The sequence below is a fragment of the Empidonax traillii genome, unplaced genomic scaffold (genome assembly GCF_003031625.1).
Source record: "Empidonax traillii isolate 1590-97213 ecotype Southwest subspecies unplaced genomic scaffold, ASM303162v1 scaffold557:size1000685, whole genome shotgun sequence".
Classification (NCBI taxonomy): domain Eukaryota; kingdom Metazoa; phylum Chordata; class Aves; order Passeriformes; family Tyrannidae; genus Empidonax; species Empidonax traillii.
The window spans coordinates 243,899-264,252 of record NW_020955750.1 but is presented as its reverse complement, the minus strand read 5'-3'; the positions used below and the strand labels follow the sequence as shown (position 1 = coordinate 264,252).

At 42.9% G+C, this 20,354-nt stretch overlaps 1 protein-coding gene across 3 annotated transcripts; it reads right to left on the bottom strand.

Moving 5' to 3' along the window:
- Positions 1-628: 628 nt before the first annotated feature.
- PARVG (parvin gamma) lies at positions 629-19,651 on the bottom strand. Of its 3 annotated transcripts, XM_027897748.1 has the most exons (14): positions 19,511-19,651; positions 19,121-19,213; positions 16,204-16,305; positions 15,664-15,728; positions 12,824-12,926; positions 12,109-12,249; positions 11,593-11,708; positions 10,813-10,868; positions 9,896-9,918; positions 7,911-7,969; positions 7,721-7,789; positions 7,202-7,303; positions 3,917-3,989; positions 629-1,921 (listed from the first exon to the last, which is right to left on the bottom strand). In XM_027897748.1, exons 2-14 carry the CDS (start codon positions 19,185-19,187, stop codon positions 1,842-1,844), a joined length of 1,056 nt encoding a protein of 351 aa, XP_027753549.1. In that variant the 5' UTR covers positions 19,188-19,213; positions 19,511-19,651; the 3' UTR covers positions 629-1,841. The 3 variants fall into 3 exon arrangements, with proteins under 3 accessions (XP_027753549.1, XP_027753550.1, XP_027753551.1); XM_027897749.1 differs by lacking the exon at positions 19,121-19,213; XM_027897750.1 differs by lacking the exon at positions 19,511-19,651 and having other exon boundaries at positions 16,204-16,297; positions 19,121-19,200.
- Positions 19,652-20,354: the final 703 nt, after the last annotated feature.

Genomic DNA, 20,354 nt, shown 5'->3' with positions numbered 1-20,354 from the left:
GGAATCAAACACAGCCTCTTTATCAAAGCGCTCAGACACATCAAGTGTGTTATAAATTGGCTCTCAGCATAAAAAGCAGATTAAAACATTAATTCTTGATTCAAGCACATTAACTGTTGTTTTCCACTGTGCGTTTCCAAAAGAATGATTTGTTTATAACAGGTTTCGGCAAGCTGGTGTTGGGAAGGGAATATGACCCTTTCATTTACTTAAATATCAAGATCCACACTTCCCCTGCCAGAAATCTGCACTGGATTTATTTATGCCAGAGAACAAACTTCTTAGGTCCCCCAGTCGATTGTTAGAAGCCCAGTAAAGAATAAAGCAAGGTACTGATGGAGACTTGCAAATGAAAAAAAACCCACAAGTATTCTTTACTCAAATAATTCAGAACAGCACACACAGCTAGCAGGTGCTGACCACTGGCACCACATACTGTATTTTTCTCTGTAACCAGCCCATTCTCGGTGCAGAAAGGATTGGGCTCAGGGCACTTTGCAGAGCTCTGTCCCCAGCAGCTGTGCAGCATTACCATGGTCAGAGGCATTGAAGACTTATCAGCATTGCTATCTAAGGATCTTCCGTGGGCTCTGTATCCAGGGGTAGACACAACAAATTCTCATCTGTAAATGTCAGCACTCGAGCTCCGGTTTCCCGTTAACACACAGATGGAGGATCAGACCAGAGATCAAATGTCAGAGGCATTGACGACAGGAAATTAAATCAGTTTAGATGGAAGCCAAAATAATACCAAAACTTTATTATTAGATCTATAGTTTCCTGCAACATGACATAATTTTAAGGTCAAGGGAGTAGATGGAGGTTTTGAAGGAGCTGTGATTTAAAACCCCCAAGGAAGGCTGAGGGTGACAGCTAACATAAATTGTGGCTGGCCTTGACACATCCAGAGGGAGATAGTGGGATGCTTGGGGATGGTGGCTGGATAAGCTCAGCTGGGAGAGTCTCAGAGGAGTCTGAGAGCCCCTGCAGCACAGCTCAGCTGCCAGAAGTGGCAGAAGCTGAGTTTCACTAATCCCACCCATGATGGTCTCTCCCAGCTGCAGAGGAAGCCGGCAGCTCTCCACCTCCTACTGGAAAGCGTGGATGTGGGAGTCTTTCTAGCTTGACACAGGAATTGGAATTCCTGCCCGTCAATGACTATGCAACAGGTTGGAGCCAGCCACAGTTTGGCATTGGCTTGGCCAGGAAATAAGGTCATCTTCCTCCAGCTGTGCAGGAGACCCCTCTGTCACTACTACAAAGTCTCATGTTGTTCTGAGTCCCTTTTCCATATCTGAGCAGTGGAACAGTCATCAAACATTTGGTAAGTTCTGATTTCCTTTCTGCTGCCCATTCACTTGGTGTCCAATCCACATCCTCTTGTCTGACAACCTCTGGCCACCTCTCCAAAGCAGGTGTTGAGCTTGAGCTTCAAGTGGGTCTCATTCGTCACCTCTCCAGTTTCCAGAGCGACTCCGAAGCAGGAAAAGTGGGGAGGCTGCAACAACAACTTCCAAATTCACCTTAAGGAGCGAAGAACGCAGAGTCCAGAAAAAAACACACACTGCACCTCTTTGCAGCACCAGAGAAAGCAAAAGGCAGGGTCTGGAATAAGAGCTACAGCCGCAGAATTACACTGGCCATGGAAACACGGTATTTAAAGTTACTCAGGCTGTATATGTGAAATGTTGCATGAATAATAGACTTGCATAAACAGTGTTAACACAGCAAGTGTCAAACAGAAGCAAGTGTCAAACAGAGCTGGGAATCCAAAAATCACACCATGACATGCTAGGGGAGGGGAAAAGAAAAATAAAAACTCAAGTTTTTGGTCTTGTCCTTCATGCTTCTTTGGTCTTGTACTTGGAATACAAGCAATACAGAATCCTCATTGTAGTCTTCATATCTCCGTTCACAATATCTGTGGATACACAAACCAGGAACAACAAAAGCAGATGGGAAGTATTAGCAGAGCCTGGAACAGAGAGAGACTGCAACTGCCAAAGGATCCTCCACCTTTCCCCAATTAGAGTGGGAACTGAGACAGTCTGATTGCAACAAGAAGCAAAATAGGAACTACAGAGCTAGAAAACTAATTATTTATTAGAGGAACTTAATGAAAAGGGACCTTCACTGCCCTATCTTGCTGTAAGACAGGGTAAATAATGCATAGTAATAAATAATGCTTTGCTAGCAGAGAACAGAGTAGATAATTTAATAGGGCTTTATAGCTTTAGTTGTTTATGATTCCTCTATGTCAGGAATCATGTTGGGAATTACCTGACACGGTGGGGTTTTTTTTTTGTTGTTGTAATATTTCCACCATGTTTCGTTGCCATTGGCTGCTTTCTTTTTTCAGTTTGTTTGTTTTCATTTAGTTTTCCAGCTTCTGTATTCTTGGCTAAACAAACTGCTCTTGTATTTAATAATTGCAATGGAAGAGGGCAACTGATTTAGAGGGTTTACTGTTCTTCTTACAACGTTGTAAATCACTGGGAGAAAGAGTAACAATGAAACACGAGTAAAGGAGATCCTTGAGCAGCCTAAGTGGCGTAGCTGTAATAAGTACCCTTAAATCATATTAAATTTATTCACTAGCTGAGGATTTTCCCAGGGAAGCTAAAAAGGACTTGGAGATGTTGGCACCAGTATTTCTTATCCTGATCAACTCTGTGTTTGAGGCAGTGCAGAACAGCCAGAGGGAAGGAAGGAAAGCATGGATTTATCTCCTTTCCCACAAAAGGTGGATCTCAGTATGGAGACCTGAGCTCACTCTTTTAACATTAACATAAATAAAGGCTATTTAGCTTTTCAGACTCCCAGCTCTACGTGGCACAGCAAAAAGCCCACAATTCATGAATGCTTGACAGGCAAACTGCTGACATCACCAACTCATTAATAGAAAAAAAAAAGAGAACAGAAGAAAAAAAACAAAGGAAGTCCTAAATTCCATCTTTCCCTCTCCATGATTCCAGGTGTCATGTACCAAACACACACGCCCCCTCTCTCAGGAGCCACTACCAGGGGTAGAGATAATCCTTTCCATTCTTAATAATGAAGATTTGACTTCCTTTTTCAGCCACAAGCTTTTGGGCTTGGTGGAGGAAGGATGGGGGTTGTGCCCTTCAAGGGGTCAGGCTGTGCAGTCCCAGCACCACCCATTAATGGAACCACACTCAGGAGTGGTTCTTAATGTGGTGGGTATTAATGGAACCGACCAGGAGCTGGTACAACATTTTTTTGATGCAATTTCTGTATTGGCTTTTTTTAAATGGAAAATTGGACTCATCCAAATGAAGCTTTTTTTGCTTGGTTTTTTTTTCTTTTTTTCTTTTTGGTGGAACATGCATGCACATTGATTCAGTGACAAAAGCACTCACTTGAATCAATACTCAGCTCCCAGGTCTGAATCAAGCACAATAAAAACTTAAAACCTATGATTTTCATATTCAGGAGACTGACCCACCAGCTCTGCTGGGTTTGAATAGAGTGATCAATGTTTCTGATTTTCAGGACATATTCTGCAAGGTTTTTTTCCCACGTGAAACAATCTTGTTTTTAACGCACTGAAACCTTTTATGACGCAGGAAAATAATTTTCCCTCCAGCTGAGCTGCTGTAATTTCCCTGGGAGCTGTCACTGGTTTAAATCTTTAACAAATACTGAATTACCAAACACTTTTAGTGTAAAGTTACTAAACTTATAATAATCCAACTTTTTTTAGCAGAGAAGTAAGGATTGTTCAAAACAAGTCTTATTTTACCGCTACTATTCATTTCTGAATGAGGAGCTGTGGGACAGCCATATAATGAAATGTGTCACATTGCAGAACCTGCTTTCTGCAATTAATCTAATTTTTGCTAAGCCAAGAATATTAGCAATTCTATTCCAGACAAGTTTGCATGTCATGACTCACCTTCAGACTTCACAGAAAAATTCAGAAGACCTCCGTCTGCCAGCAAGTCCAAGGCAAGGTTAACATTGTGGAGCTGTTAGAGCGAGATTAAAATAATAGGAAATATTTAAATATTTTCTCCCCAGCAGTGCAGTGGCCAGAAGGCTTTAAAAAATATTTCCCCAGTAGCTAAAGACACTGATTCATAAATATGTACTCATATTCATCTCCTAAGTTTTGATGGAGTGCTCTTCAGAATTTCTACCAATTATCATACAAAATGAGATGTAAAATCCATCTCCACCAAAACATATCCCATGAGGTGGGCAGAGGAATCCATCTAGTTAAAAATAGACCCTCACAAGTGAAAGACTTGTGCTAATGGATGTTTCCATGGGGAAAACAGGCCAGATTCGTAACTGGATCTGATGGATGCATGGAGTTTATTTCTGGGCTTTTTTTAACAATGCCCACATGCCTACCACACTTGGAGCAAACAAAAAAATACATAAGGAAAAAGTTCTCTATGTCTTATTCAGAGTGTCAGGAGTGGAAATCTCTGGAACAGCTGTATTTGGGAGCTAAAAGTTTCTGCTGCACCACATGAAGGTGTCTGTACACAATAAGAGCATAAATTCTATCCTTAATAACACTCATGAGGAATTAAACACATCTATGAATGAAGGCTGTTTTTTTTTTTTTCTAAGATTTCCTCTGTTTTTTATCTTCCTTCCCCACGTAAAAACTGCATCACACACATGAGCAGTAGTTGTAAATTTTTTTTAAAATTCTTTCATTAATGAACCAGCACAGGTAAAATGGACACATTTCCCCCTCTGGAATGCATACGAGATTTTCAAGGAATGACAATATGCAGATTTCAAAGCGAATCTTCAGATAGAAAAATTGCTAATTACCAAAGAAAGGAAAGCTTGAAAAGGAAGTTATTTTATCCAGCTGCACTTCCAGCTGGACAATTCTCCAGGATTTACAGCTGGACAGGAGTCAGGACATTTGGGGTGTTTCAGCTCTGGGCCTGTTTTGGCAAAAGTACCAAGTTCACCCAGTTTTGAGAAGCCCAGGAGCCCTCCTTCATCATCATCATCTTCATCTCCTGACTTTACGAAGTTCACCCCTAATTTCAGCCGGAAACATTTTGTGATCATATTCTTTGTCCCAGAACACACACCTTTCCCTGCACACAAGCACCCAGAGGTGGACTTCTTCACAGTCACCTGCAAACCTCATTTTTTTGGGCAATAACACCCCAAAACACCTGCAAAAAACCCACACACCCCCAGAGTTGTCTCCTTGCACCTGCAGGTTGATCATGTCCTGGTCTCAATCATGGAATGGTTTGGGTTAGAAGGGACCTTAAGGCTCATCTGCTCCCGGTTTCCTCACCCCCCCTTCCCTCCCTATTCCTTGTATCCATTTCCTCCTCATTCTCACTCCTTCCAGCCTAATTTCCCCTCCCCTGCAATTCATGAAGTGAAGGTTTGAACATCCAGCTGTCCCTTCATCTTGAGAAGAAGTCAATCACAACAGTGCCTGTGGTTGTCATCACTTTTACTGCACAAATGAGATCTTTTCAATCTCAGCAAAGGTCACATCTTCCCACTTTGCTGCACCAATTAATGTCTAAACTGACAGGGAGTCACAAAGCACGGGGGAATTGAAAGACATATTTTGTGTCCAAGTGACAGCTGAACTGTGGTCGATCAATATTTTTAGTTATGGTGTCATCCCACTTTGCATCTCGCAATGAACATCAGAGGAGAAACAAATGGTAAATACCACTTTGGCAAACTGTTCAACAGCAAGTCCAGTACTTGTAAGTAGCTTTGCTAAAATGAAATTGCTCCAGTGGAAGGAACTGTACTGAAGCAGTGCCTGACCCCATTATGTTCTTCTCTGATGCCAGTGATGTGCAGGGTGAGAACTGGGAAGTCTGAGCTCTGATTTGTACCTGAACTGTAGGACTATCTCATGTCTAGAGAGAAATCTGTGAGGCTTGAATAGGGCTGAACCAAAACCAAAATGCTTATCTATGAAAGCTTAAATAAGAAAATATTCATTGACTTCCTCTGGATAAAGTTAATAAAAATGTTAAAAATTTCTTTCCAAGTCAGTGGGACAGGCTAAACAATTCTGAAAACTAGGTGAAGGAGAAATGGAAGAAAAACTGCTCCAAGGAAATGCCTTGATTATGTTTGATTCAACCCTTCAAAATATATTTTCCCTGTTCTTAGATTTAAAAAAAAACCACCTATTTTCCCTAATACCTGTTACCAACTGACAGCAGTGAAATGTCGACAACATTTTAACCCAGGCCTCAAACAACTGTGCTTCTAAATGTTTTGATGAAAAGTTCCATGGGAATATTTATTCATTATTATTGGACCTCTGAGAATTTCCAGTACAAATAAGGCATTAACTGTGCTGAGGTTGGGAATCAGACAAAAGCTTCATCTGTGTGGGGAAGCTGCAATGCAAACCACACTAGAGGAGACATTTCCTTCTCAAGGGAAAAGGACCTGACACATTTCACCTTTAGAAGTCTGAGTATAACCCAGCCAAAATAGTTTCAAGATTTTCAGAGCTATTCCACAACCCAAGTAAAAAATTCCTACCCACAGCAAAGACAATCTGAAAATATCTCCAATATCTCAAAATATATCAACATTCCAGACCTGTGGAGGAGGCAGCCCAGCACATGGTGCCTTCTGGCTGATGATGACAGCTTTTACTTTTAAAGCACAGATGAAATCTGCCTGGCACAGGTTGAAAAAGCTGCCAGGCAGGTCTGGCTGGGGAGGTTACAGCTCCCAGCCTTGGGGGAGGAAAGGATGTCAACTCTCAAGAGCTTTCCAAGCAGAGGGGGCCTTCAAAATGTTCTGGCCATGTCTTGATTAAGGTATATTTTTAGGGAAACCCACAGGGATCCAGTTCTGCTGTGCAAGAGGTGTCATCCACTCAAAAATGTCTGCAGGACAGGCTTATAGGTGATTGCACCCTGATTCCCCACCACACAGACCCTCTGGATTTCACCAGGAGGCTTCAGAAGCTTAGAGGTGCCAAACAAACACAAGGAACAGTTGTTTGCCCTCCCAGAGGTTTGGAAGACACCGAGGTATTGTAACAGCACCAAAGGTGTGTTTGTACAGTCCCAAACCCCCACCCTGCAAACCCTGCAGCTGCCTGACTTCACCCACAGCAGCAGCAGAGCTCTCCACTGACATAAAAAGCATTAAACACGTGAGATGTTCGATGTCTCAAGCTCTAAGGAGTTATAAAACAACCTACCATCTCCGTGGTGCTGGCTGGAGTCAGGAAGAAATTCCTCAAATTCAGAAAGTAACCCTCCAGTTGCCCAATTAAGATAAGTAAGATAACTCCATCTGAAAACTAGAGGAAGAATGATCTGAAAATTATTTGGCTTTAGCAAATTATTCCAATAAATGCCATCCCAGCAATAAAGGAATTTAAATGTTACTCTGGCAAGCAGACACTCTAATGACTCAGCTCCCTCAACCTCTTCCACAGTGAATATTCATATTTAGATAGATAAGGCTCCCAAGTTCATATTAGTGAAGATATGACCTTGTAAAAGGACAGCTATTAAAACAAACTATTCCAGGTGTGGAGAAAGGCACAAGTGACAAACGTGTAACTATAAATAAAAGAAAAGGCTGTGTTTTTTCAATACTTTTTCAATAACTTCAGAGGCCGGAAATCATTGTTATGTTGCCAGGTTTCAAACTGCTACACTAAAAGAGGAGGATTCTTAATGGTGAGAGGAAACACTGACAAACCGTGGTTTACCTGAGATTCGATGTCTTTCACACTTAATCCTAATTTTCCAAGATGCTGGTTGACAAACTGCAAAAACACCTAAAGAAAACAGAAGGGGAAGGAGGGTGGGGGAAGAAGAAAAAAAAAACTTTTTCAGTGGAGATTTATCTTTTATGTTTTGCCTAACACATTTTGATGTCTACTAAAAAAAGTAAATTACCTTTTTGACAGCTTCCAGTTTATCTGGAGCACGGCTAAATAATTCATCAAAGGCATCATCTGTATCAAAACAACATTAACTGGTTTTATTTTGAATAACTGTCAGCTCAGAGGTTTAATGTGGCTCCAGAAAGAGAAAGGTATTTGCAACTTAAAAAACACAAGGAACAGAGTTGTAGGGAGGTGGGGAGAGATCTTGCTTTTGTATTCATGTATTTATTTATTTAATTTTATTTGTATTTATCAGAGGACAGGGTGACAGGCCTCCCTTCAGCCTGACTACATCAGAGAAGACAACTGACTTCATTCAATAATGAAATTATTGAATGTAACTCCCACCTGCAGAGGTTCTCAAGATTTGTGCTGCCACCAGTCTGAGCAATGGCCAGGTTTCTCTCTTTTTACTTATGGTTTTTTTAACCCTTGAACCTCAGGGTCAAAATCCTGGGAGCAGAGAAGAAGAGCTGTCCATTGCCCTGACAGAAACATCGGTTACATCAAATTTGCAGAAAAACCAGCCCCCTTCCTTCAACAAACCACGAGTTTGGAGACATTGCCCTCCCTCTGAAAACTCTGGGATCTCCAAAATGACCAATTTAAAGCTGGCAGTGAGCTGGTGCCAGCGCTGCTCTGCTGGAGAACCATCATGAGTCTCAAGATTTCCAAGGAAATGAGGTTCATGGAATGCCCACCTCACCTCCATTTACAGCCCAGGTTTAGTGAGAGCAGGATCCAGCTCCTCAGCCAGCCACAACACTGCTTCAAAGCATGAGCAAAGCCTCTGAAACACTCCTAAAAATGAAGAGCACTCTGGCAGCAGAATTAAATGCAGAACCAGTTTTTACAAGAAAACCAAGTGGGTTTCTTTTTAATGGACAGCCAGTTTCTTCAGGAAAGCAAAGGCAGCTTTGCTTTAAGAAGATTCCTCCCAAAAGACAGCAGGAGGCCTCTCTCTTTTGCTGAAGGGGTTTCCTCACGTTTCCCTGTTCTCCCTGTTCAGGGGCTGCTGCAGGAGCAGTGCCAGGGAAAGGGTGAATCCATCAAACAAATCCCCGAGCAACAGCCTGAAACCTGCAGCCATCGCGCAAACCAGAGAGCCCTCTCCTGGAGCCACGCTTTGGGATTTCTCTCTGTGTCAAAAACAGAGAGAGCGAGCATTTGGAAGAGTGAATTTGCAGATTTCTCTTCACAGCAGAACCAACCCACTGCAAGAAACACCTAATTATGGGTTGTTGTTTTTTTTTTTTTCTGTTTGTTATTTTCACAATTTCAGCCCACAGTAGAGAACACTGAGTGGAATAAGCGATAAATACGTATTAAATGACATAGTTTGGACCTCTGCAAAGGATGAAAACACTAAAATAAAGGGCACAGCAGAGAGTTAAAACAGCTGCCTTGGTTCTCTGGGGATGCAATGTGCTCCTTTACCTCCTTTACAAGGAAGAGCAGCTCCCACTGAAGCCTGAGCAGTGCCCAGACCTTCTGCAGGCTCTGTGCACGTGGATATTTTTCACCTCAAGTGTTTCACAGCCCTCAAAAGCACTCCAGGGTAAAAACTCTGGGGAGGTTGGTTTTACTGAGCTGCCATCAGTAGGTTTCAAAATCTCATTTGCAAACAGTGCACTGGAACTGGGAGCAACAAGCACAGTTCTGAAGGCTTTATGGCCATAAAAAGTTCCATAAATCCATGACATATTTTGCCCCTGGACAAGGCTTTGTTGGGTCATCATTTCCTGTCTCACCTCCCATCGGTTGCCCGTAATCCAAGGGCAAAGTGGCCACCCAATTCCCAAACTGTGTTGTGATGATATGAACAGACATTAACAGGAGACATTTGGAGCAAAACACCGGGAAAAAAAAATCCCCGAATCTCCATTAACTTCAGTGGGAGCACACTGATTTTATCATGAGGTAAAAACGGATCAGGACATGGTGTCTAACAGCACATAATAAAGGAACACTGCACTTGGCAGTGCCAGCACTTACTTGACTGCGCTTCTGTGTTCTCTCTGAAAGTGCAATAAAAAGCAAGAGTTAGAAAAATTGTTCAGCAGAGCTAATCTTATTCATAAGCAAAGCTTATCTGCTATCTTGTAAAGCAGGAGACAGAGCCCCAAGTGCCATTAACTTCATGTCAGAGTGACTTTCCAACAGACATTTTTAAGTACACTTCATATCTGCATAAGCTCTTGGAAGCCTGTGAGATTTTAACTGGCCCACAGACCAGTGAACTTTTATTTTATAAGCACAATCCTTAATATCCTCTTCCAATAAGCTGCTCATGATATTAGAGTTTGAAGATGTTCTAGCACATAAAAATGATAGTAGGAAAATCTGTTTCTGGTTCTTGGAATGATATCCAGATTTTCTCAGTATATAAATGGTATCTCACTACTTAACTCCTTTAATAATGGCAGTACCTCATAAACTCAGCAAACCTTTCTTTCTCAGCAAAATAAGGAAAGGACTGCCTCCTTTCTCTTTATTTAATGACACAACAGCAGCAAGTTGAAAATACATTTAAACCTCCGTGGCTTTAGAAAATTTCTAGTTTAGTCTGGCACAGGTAGATTTACAGTGCCGGGATTTTATTACTGTATTTGCTATGAAGTTCCACGGCAATGACAAACACTAAGCATGCATAAATAATCATGCATATTATTTTAGAGGAGTTTAGGTAAGGAATAAAGAAAGGTTTTATATCATAACACCAAATCTGAAGGTGGGGGATGGTGGGGGGTAAAGAAAGAAATCTGAGAAACATCTCAAATGCATATGCATGCCTGGGTTTGCACCCTTTGTCATCATCATGATCCCAGCTATTTTTTCCAAGGGGGAGCACACCCACAATAGTTCTTTTCTGGTTGACAGTGTAAAAAAAACCCAGATATATCCCCTCTTACTTGTCATCTGTGATATTTTCCACTGCATTTGATGTCTTTAATCCTCTGGAGGTGTTCTGTTGCAAGGACAATAAAAAATATGGTGTTTGCGACAGACACGCACACAAAACTCATAAGCAGTAATGAGGCTTTCATGACTTGTTTGCAGCACTGGAGATGGTCACCTCTGCCTTATAATAACCTTGTGCCGTGGCCTGCCACCCACAGATAAATCCCCCCTGCAGAGAGGACTTCAGTTCTCCGGGATGCTTAAATTTAGGATGGCAATTCTTACTGTTTCTGAAGCCCTTTGGGATCTTTTCCTACATCCTTGTTCCTTTTTTCTCTATATATAGTTCTCAGTACTCCACATAGCATCAAAAACCCCAGTGTTTCACCCAACTGACTGCCTGAAGAGACAGGCCAGTAAAAACTCCCTTCCCCTAAAGAAAGAAATCCTCTGCATCAAACCAGTGTCGTGATTTATGAGTACAGGTTTCTATTTTAAAACATTTAAAGACAGTAACAGCAGGATTTCTTCTTTTTCCTCTTTACAGGCAACCAACACCTGTTTTCACTTTGGACAATTCCTTTTTTTTTTTTTTTTTTTTTTTTGATCAAGGAAATAAAACAGCATAGTGTTTCTCCCCTTTTAAAGGTGGAACTGAACTAAAAACTAAATCTCATGCGACAAGCTGAGAAATTAAAAGGCTCCCAGAAAATACCAATACAATTCTAAGCAAGTTAGCCTTGTGAAAGGACTCTGGGACCTACTATAACAAACACTGGAACTGGAAATACCTCAATGGTGATTGTTTCCACCTGAACATTTGGAGGCAGGGCCAGGCTGGGATCGAAGTGCTGTGCTATTGCAACCAGCAGGTGCAGTGTGCTCAGCAAGTCCTTTGTCAAGATAGCTGTTCCATGGAAGGAAAGAAAACAACGTTTGGTGTGCAAAACTGGTAAACTTCACTCCAGCATCGGGAATCCTCCCCGTGCAGAGGATCCCAAAGTCAGGGGGGACCATAACACAGGTGGGACACCAGACTGGGGTTTCTACAACATCACAGTTTAGCAATAGCACAGCTTAAAAGTTCTTTTTGTGAGACACATGCACGGACACTGAGGGCTGTTGAGTGCTCCACAAGCCACACGCTCAGAGGAGGCAGAGCCAGTCAGGGTCAGAGATTCCTGTCTCACTTTTGATTCAACCAGTAATTGAAAAAAAAGCTGTTTAATTACAGTTCTGGCAGCCCTTTGCCTCACAGCAGAAGCCCTGTGATGGATAATTTCCTCCAGTTTCCCTTCTGCACCTACATTCCACACTCCACTTCAGCTGACTTTCCTCCAGTTGCAAACACTTGGCCACAGCTTCCATAATCACTGAGAGTTTCTGTCGCTGTTTCTTTTCTGTCAGCGCTATCTTGTCAACATCCAGCTTGAGGGATCCCAGCTTTTCTTTTGGAGAGCCCACAGGATGTAGAAGGAAAAAAAAATTTGAAAAAAATAAATCAGAACCATAAAATGACAGCAAAGCACACAAAGCCTTGTTTTAAATGTTTGGTAGCATTTAATAGCTTCCACAGCCCCACAGACTTTTATGCCTTGTTTAACTCCTGTGCTCTCTGAAAGCCTCAGTGAAATCACTGAAGCTCTGCAAAAGGCAGAGGACTCAAGTCATTCCTTGCAGGATCATCCCCCAACACTCTCCATTCCTATTTTTCTTAATGGATGCTACAGAAATCCAACTATCTACTATGCTGTAGATAGTGTACAAAGAAATCCCAGCTCATTTCTCAGGCAACTATGAAAATAAGCCAAGAAGAAGATGTTCTTAGAAGTAAAATAATTATGTAAAGCAACAGTGGGTCGTCGAATTGCAATTATCACAGCTGGTTCCCACTGCAGTTCTTCCCCCACTAGTGAAGTGAGACCCTGGCAGGTCATTGCTAGTGTGAGTTGTGGGGTTTATTCTCTGATCTGGAAGTCCTCGATGATGTGTCTGGGAACTAAACTCAAAGGAACAGCTTACCCAAGAGATGATGAAGCACCAGCCCATCATACAGGTCTTCTTCCAGACTTTTAACTACTATGTGTTCCTCTTGCAGAGTTCTGTTAATCCAGTCAATCAGTAACTGCAGAGGAAAACAAAGCAGCTGCAATTATATTCCTGTTTTTTTAGACACTACAGTGCTAGGTTGTGTTTCACCTTTCTCTGTAGTCCCTTATCACATCTTGATTTGCTTTCAACCTCCACTTCCCTTGTGCTTTTTGGCTGGTTTTTAAAGGGAGATATCAGTTAGTTCCTCCTAATCTTCAAGTGATGTAGACACCTCACTAGTTATATTCCTGTGAGTTTTGTGGGATAGAGTTGGGAGACCTATTCCCACCTCCAGCAAGGAAAAAGGCTGCACAGCACACTCCCCACCCCCTGCCTTTATTATGCATCACAGAATTCACACTAATTCAAGCGCCAGGCAGCAGTTCGTAAGAAAAGAGGCTTCACTCATTCTGTGGGTTATTCCTTGTACTCATCCATGTCACTACCACTCCTCCCTTCCCTCTCCTACTTTTGTTCCCTTTTTCTTTTTACATTATTATACGGCACAGTCCCCAAATACCTTTCTAGGGTTTTTCTTACATGGCAATCCTCCCACCAGCCCTTCCAATATCCCTTCCTGCCTTTGCAAGGGGCAGCTGTTCAGGGAGCCAAGGAGAGGTGGCTACAACTGGAAAGGAATCACGTGTGCTCCCACACACAAAGCAGCTCCTCAGCACTTCCCCAAGCATGTGTTTTATCCAGATATTTTGATGGAAAGGGAGGATGACCTGGTGAAGCAGAACAGAAAAGCAGTAGCCCCAGCTGGCTGCTAACAAGGACATCCCTCTTGAAAGAGGGAAGGGTATTGCTCGTATCACTACTTGAGTGAGTGTCTGGAGTCTGTCATGTGGATAATATCCTTCTCACCCGCTGTAAGCAGAGGAGAAAATTCACAGCAGATCCCTGCGAGTTATCCAACATTAACAAAAATGTAAAAAGGGTTTGGAAAAAAATAAATATCTTGCTTGAAAGTGCACAAGAAACGACAACGCCTGAAGTGAGAACCTTGTCAAAGTGTAACACAAATTCTGTGCTAAGAATATTCCCGAGCAGAAAGCTGTGCTCCTCAGCTAGTGCTTGCAGGTCAACACCTGGCCTTGCCTCAGATGTGTGAGGGATAGGGCAGTGCCCCAAACACAGAGGGAAGCCAGAAAAAGCAGCAAATACTGCTGAGGACAGACCTATGACACCCCTCACTTGCTGTCTCAGCTCCAAACAGCCACATCCACAGCTTGCAGCTCACACAGCTCTGCCTTCTGACCCACTCAGCTGCAGAGCAGAGCCTTCTGGCTGAAAAGGAGAAAGGAGATCACTTGGAGAAGTTTGCTGCTGGCTTCTCAACGTAACCATCCTCTATTTTACATGCAGCTCGATATTTATAGTAACTGCAGTGAGCCATTTCTCATTCCTTAGTTCTCCAAAGCCACCTCACAATGAAAATGCAGTGAAAAATCTTTCTCCCAAGCAAGTTTCCTTCCTTCTCTTGTTCTTCCCTTGAAGATACTTCTGTGTCCCTGTCTGCATCCCAAGCCCTTCTCTAGAGAAGCATCAATTCTTTATATTAAGAAGACAATCAAGTGGCACTGATGGGCACCCAGAGGGCTGTGCCTCCCTCAGGATTCAATTTCCACCTCCACATCATGCAAAGAAAATAAATTTGACAATGAAGAACATTCTTTCAGGAATCACTGTCAGAAAATGGATTCAGCTCACAAAGATAATAAACTGAGCAAAACTCTTCGGTTTTGGCAATCTGGAAAGAACAAATCCAGTGTTTCTGCAGACAACATAATTGCATTTTGCAGCACCACCTTTCACATTTTCTCTTTTGTATAAAAACATTGTGAAAGCCTGACACAAAAATCAAACCTTTTTGATCAAATGTGCCCGAAAACGTAATACAGGAGTGCACCTATCCACGGGATTATAAATGCCAGATAATACAAACATCAGCACCCAGCCTGAGCTGCTTTTCATAATATTTATAACAATTCTAGCACCTCTATAATGCAAGAAGTGCTGGTCTCATGAGAGACATGCCACTTTTCTTCCAGGGAATTTCAGTGTGCGAGCCTTCCCCTGGGCTGTGCCATTAGAGAAAGGAGGTGACTGAGCACACTGGGTGGGATGGGGGTGGTGGTGTCAAAATTACTTGAAAATAAAGCACTTTCCCGTGAAATAGGATTCATCCCTCACATTTACCTCAAGCAGGCAATGTGCCACACAAGAACCTGAAAGCTTTTCTCCTGGATTCCTGGAGAGTTGCATACTCTCCATCCCTTCTCCCTCTGCTCTCTGTCCTCAGCAGGCTCCACCGGGTGGAGGCAGAATACAAGACAGAAGACTGATGCAAATCAGTACAGCAATCCTCAAACCTGTTATCACGGGACCAGTGCAGCTGGATTCTCCTTGTTATCACACTGTCATCACAATGAAGTAACAACTGGGTGTCCCTGGTGTGTCTCACCTCACATATCCCAGGCTAGGAGAGGTATCACACAAGAAACAACTCGGTTTTTGAACTGCCCTCAACTTCACACCCAGCGCTGGTCACTGCATTTGAATCTTGGTCCTGTTTGGCCCCAGCCAACCTGACATTGTTCTTAGGCAAAAAATCTGCTTCAGAGCTCACTCCCACTCGCAGAGAGTGGGATCTGAGCACTGGGCAATTTAGAGAGCTGAACACAACAGCTGCTCTGGTTCCTTTTGAGTCAACAGGTTAAAGCAACTTGAGGTGAGGGTTAAACGATACAGTGAAAGAAATACGGTACCAGTTTTAATTGTTCCAACTTGGGATTGTTGCTTGAGGTGGGTTTTATGAGTTTCCTCTTCTCACCTATGGAAGGAAGCAAACATTACAATTATCAGATATGATCACTGCAGATCAATGGCAAAATCTGCTGTGAGTTTGATATTCCCAACAATCACTAATTGCCCTATGTAGAAACACTGTCATTTTTTATTTTGATTCCTTATCAGTGAGAAAATGGTACATCAGACTATTAGAACTGCTGTTGGAAATGATGCTTCAGTGCAATTCAAACCAGTAAGATCTGGATGGGCAATTCTGGAAAGAGGAAAACAAAGTTGGTCAGAACCTTGTATTATTTAAATTTCAGTTAAATAACCAGCTGGAATTCGTGTTGCTTCTTCATGATCTGCCTCCAAAGAGTCAGCAGCCAAATTACACTCAGATAAAACCATAAGATCACTGCTGAAAAATATACAATTCATCTGCACTGCACATTTTCTGTTTGGTTCTTCAGATGGTTCTTTGGACCTTTTTCTCTCTAGGTTCATAAAGTACATACCTTTAGCAATGACAGTCTCATTTAGGAATCGATCAAGTGTAGAAGGCTGTGTAAACACATTTAAAAAGTCTGAATCCATTGTCTTTTCTTGCTCCTGGTAAACTGATAAAAAATATGGGGGGAAAAAAGGAACATGAGTAAAGGCACATAAAGAGCAAAATAAGTGCTAAGAAGAAAACAAACTGATGGGGGTTTTATCACTTACTGTTTCATGACAGTGAATTGCTTAAAAAAAAAATTTTTTTGAAAATATACTTGAATGTGTGTAAAGAAAAAGAAGCTAAAAACAATTTTCATTTTTCCTGTTAATCCTCACAATGTAGGAGAAAAAGCCCTGAAGCACTAAAACTTGATGTAATTCCATCTAATTCTGTTTTACCTCTAAAAGGTGAGTAAAATCCTGTTTCAACTGAAATGAAAAAGCTTTCAGTCCAAAGGTATTGACGAGCATCTGCTAGAAAATTTTAAAATTACCAGTACTTAGGGACTATTAAATCAAGAGCACAGTAGTTAAATTACTATGCTGCCTACACAGATAACACCAAAGACAGAGCCAGGCTCTACAGGCAGCTTACAGGGCAGGGAATGTTCAGTTTTAAGTGCTTGCTTGAAGTCCCCAAGACTAAAAAGTCCCATAAGACTGAAAAAACCAGGATGCTTTAGCTTGGCAAAGATTGCAACTCAACAAAAAGTTACAGTTATTGGAATCTGAACAGTCTCTCTTACAAACTTTAACTAAATGCATATTTATTTAAGTGCAAGAAATCAGAATTACGTGCTGTAAGTGCAAGGTGCAGGAAACCCAGCTCTGAGCCCTGGACTCTCTTGGCAGGAGATGGTTTGTGCCATGGCAGCTTCTGTACTGCAACAGGGAAGAGACCCCATCTCTCCCAACAGCCCAAAAATCTATGAAAGTCAAGAGTAAATACGATGACCAGGGAGACATTTACACTCTGAATCAGCAAATCCTTGTGCTTGCCTCGTGCCCTCTGAAGTTCAGCAGTGCTGGGCCACTGCGGGAGAGGGGATGCTGATTGCTTTTAACAGAAAATGAGATGCTCCATGGAAGAGGTTCACCCAGGACAGGACTCCCACAAGCTGCCTGTTATTAGGAGCCCTGTCCCTTAAGGCTCCCTGAGGAATGAGTGGGAATGGCACCTTTAAGAAGGAACCCAGAGCATTTCAACGAGTGCCTGGGCCCTGGTTTGGATTTTTCAGTTGCTCCATCCCCTTACCAGAGACAGCCTGAGCTGTCTGAAGTGACGTGCTCCTACACCCACCCCATAAATCACAGCAGAGCAAGGTGCCTGCTGCGAATGCTGTGCCCACAGGACACCTCCACAGCGACACTTCTTTCCTCAACAGCTTTATACACCCAGCAGCACAGTGCTGCTCTGAAGGCTCTCCCTCACATATTTATCACAGGCTCCAGTCGAAGTGCTCTGGGAACACGTGTTTTTCTAACAGGGATTTTGCCAAGCCGAGAATATTGGTACGAAATAGCCACTGGATGGCTTTTGCACATCAGCCTGGTAAATCAAAGTTGGCTTAAAATTGCCAGCCAGGCACCAGGAGAGAGGGTCACAAGGGAATTAATTTCATTATGGTGGCTGCAAAACGGAGTGCTGTCTCTAAAAACGTGCTTGACAGAATAAGATAGGAGAAATTGAGCCATTTAGTGCCTGAGGAACAACTGAACTATCTGAGATAAGACTGCCCTGAGAGAGAGAAGTTAATTAATACAGAGAAACCTGAGGACTACTTACTTTTAAATTAGGTTTCTGACAGCTGTTATGCCTTGGGAAGTCCTGCTGATAATGGTAATTTTCTGTGTAAACCACAACTTACACTCACTCAGCTTTGCTGCAAAACTCAGCTTGTGTTTCTCTTATTTCCCTTGACTGTCTGCACCTCAGAGGGATGTGCTGTGCCTGCCACACCCTTGGGCTCTGCGTGGCCCAAACATCAGAAGCCACACTAAAATTTGGAAACCTGTAAGGAAAGGCCTGAAATTCAGAATTTGCAGTAATGTAATATCATATCCTCTAAAGCCTCAGTCCTGTGTGTCCTATTCAGTCAAGAGAGTAAAAACTGCTACTCTGGGTAAGACTAACTTACCCAGTCCCTTACAGCACCCAGAAGCAGAACCCTGGGGGGGAGAAAAAAGAACCCCCAAAACCACAAGTAGAGCAAGGATATGCAGATACTTCCCTAAAAAAAACCCCACTTCCAACAGGCTGCAGCTCAGCCTTCCTGAATCAAAACTGGGGTCCTGGTCATCAGGAGCTGTCAACACATCGATGTTCCTCTCCTCCCAGTTCCTGGCACTGTTTGATTTTTGATCAGGCTGATGCTTTAATGGAACTATTTATTATACCTCCAAGATCTTATTCCTAAGCGGCAGCACACCCCTCAGAGCCCGTCATTTGTCTGTAGAGCCAGGATTGTGTTTCACCTCTCGTCTACCAGTATTGATTCCCCACAGGCATTTCAGAGCCTGAGAACTGCAGCTCTTTACCACTCAGCAGACTTGTTTTTTTACTAACAATTAGCATTCACAAGCAGCCCTTCGTGTGGCACGAGGCTTGGTCCTTGATCATTGTGGGAGACAACTGCTTGTTGAATACTGATTGTGAAGGCATTTCATGATGACATTTTAAAATAAAATTGAGGTCTAATTATTGGCTGTGAACGTGACCTGCAAGTGAAATTTTCTTCGGTCGGGAACTAGGCTGTTGCACAACCTTGCAATGCCACAACGAGAGATAAACAACTAATTCTCTAGTTGGGTCAGAGCAGCTCACTCTTCCTCCATGAGTCTTCAGAGTCTGGCTGTCAGATACCCCTGAGATAAAGCATTAATGGGTGGTGGTCTCTGGCTTACAAACTACCTGTAGAATACACACAAAGCACTTACCAGCGGTACCAAACTGTTTCAACTGCTTTACTTCCTCTTTGAAAAGACAAAAGGCCCTACTCTGCATTAGCTCAATTTCCTAGGAACAGCTGTCTAGATCACACAAAGAAGTGAACAAAAACCAAGTGGGAATGTTAATGTTAATATTTCTGTCTTCAGAAAACCGCAATAAAAAAACAAAGACGAAAAAAGAGAACGTGCATTGTGCACCGAATTTAAAACTTATTTTTACCTACAACTTACTTTGCCTTCCCTGTTTAGTGCCGGACCTTTTTGACAAAGAGCCACTTTTTGCCCATTACCATCAGATGTTATCTCAGCAAGAACAACCCACGTGGACACAGAAAAGCCTCACACGGTTAAAAAAGGAGTCCCTTTCCCCACACTTACTGTTCTCTCCGGCAGTGGCTCTCCAGAAGCTCTTCCAAGATGTTCTCAGAGCAGGCACGATGGGATTTGTGGGGAGAGGGGACTGGCCCCAGGCTGGGAGCGTCTCCCATGCAGGGCAGCACAGGGGTGTGTGAGGGGGAAGTTGTGTGGTGCTCAGCGCTCCTAAAAACGAAACCACCGTCGCATCCGGAACTTCATTGTCTGTGTGCCTGGTCCCTGCTGCAGGCTAAAATAAACAGAAACACAAATGCAGGAAACCTGCAGCTCCTGAAACACCGGAGAGCAGTACAGAGAGAGGAGCACCCCTGCATGGCACTGCCCAGCAGGGCTCTTCGCTGCTCTCCCTCTGGGGAGACTCACGGAGCGCTTTGTCTTTGCCTGGAAGAATAAACTAGCCAAGAACAGACAAAATCATGGGTTTGGAGGACTCATGGCCCTCTAAGCATCTGATAAAGCAGATCAGCACTACTCTACCTAGCCAGTGGAAGGAGAAATCCAGGCAGAAGATGAACTCATTTGTCCCTGGAGAGTCCATCAGGCACAGCAGGGCCCAGAACACTGATCTAAGACCAGTTATCCCCACTAGGCAGTGCTGCTGCTCTTCCTCCCCTTTGCCATCAGTGATTAGAGAGGAGAAGCTTCCCCCAGTGACCACTTTCCCTGGACATTTCCTGCAGGTCCCAGTTACATCTGTTAACTCTTCCAGCAAGCAAAAGCAACCCTGCAGTCCTCCACGAACCCCCCAAATGAGAGAGCAGCCAGCCACACTAACTAAGCTGCTCTGGTTTAACTCTGTTAAGGGACTGACTCCATGCCAAAGACAAGAACGGACAAAAGGGGATAA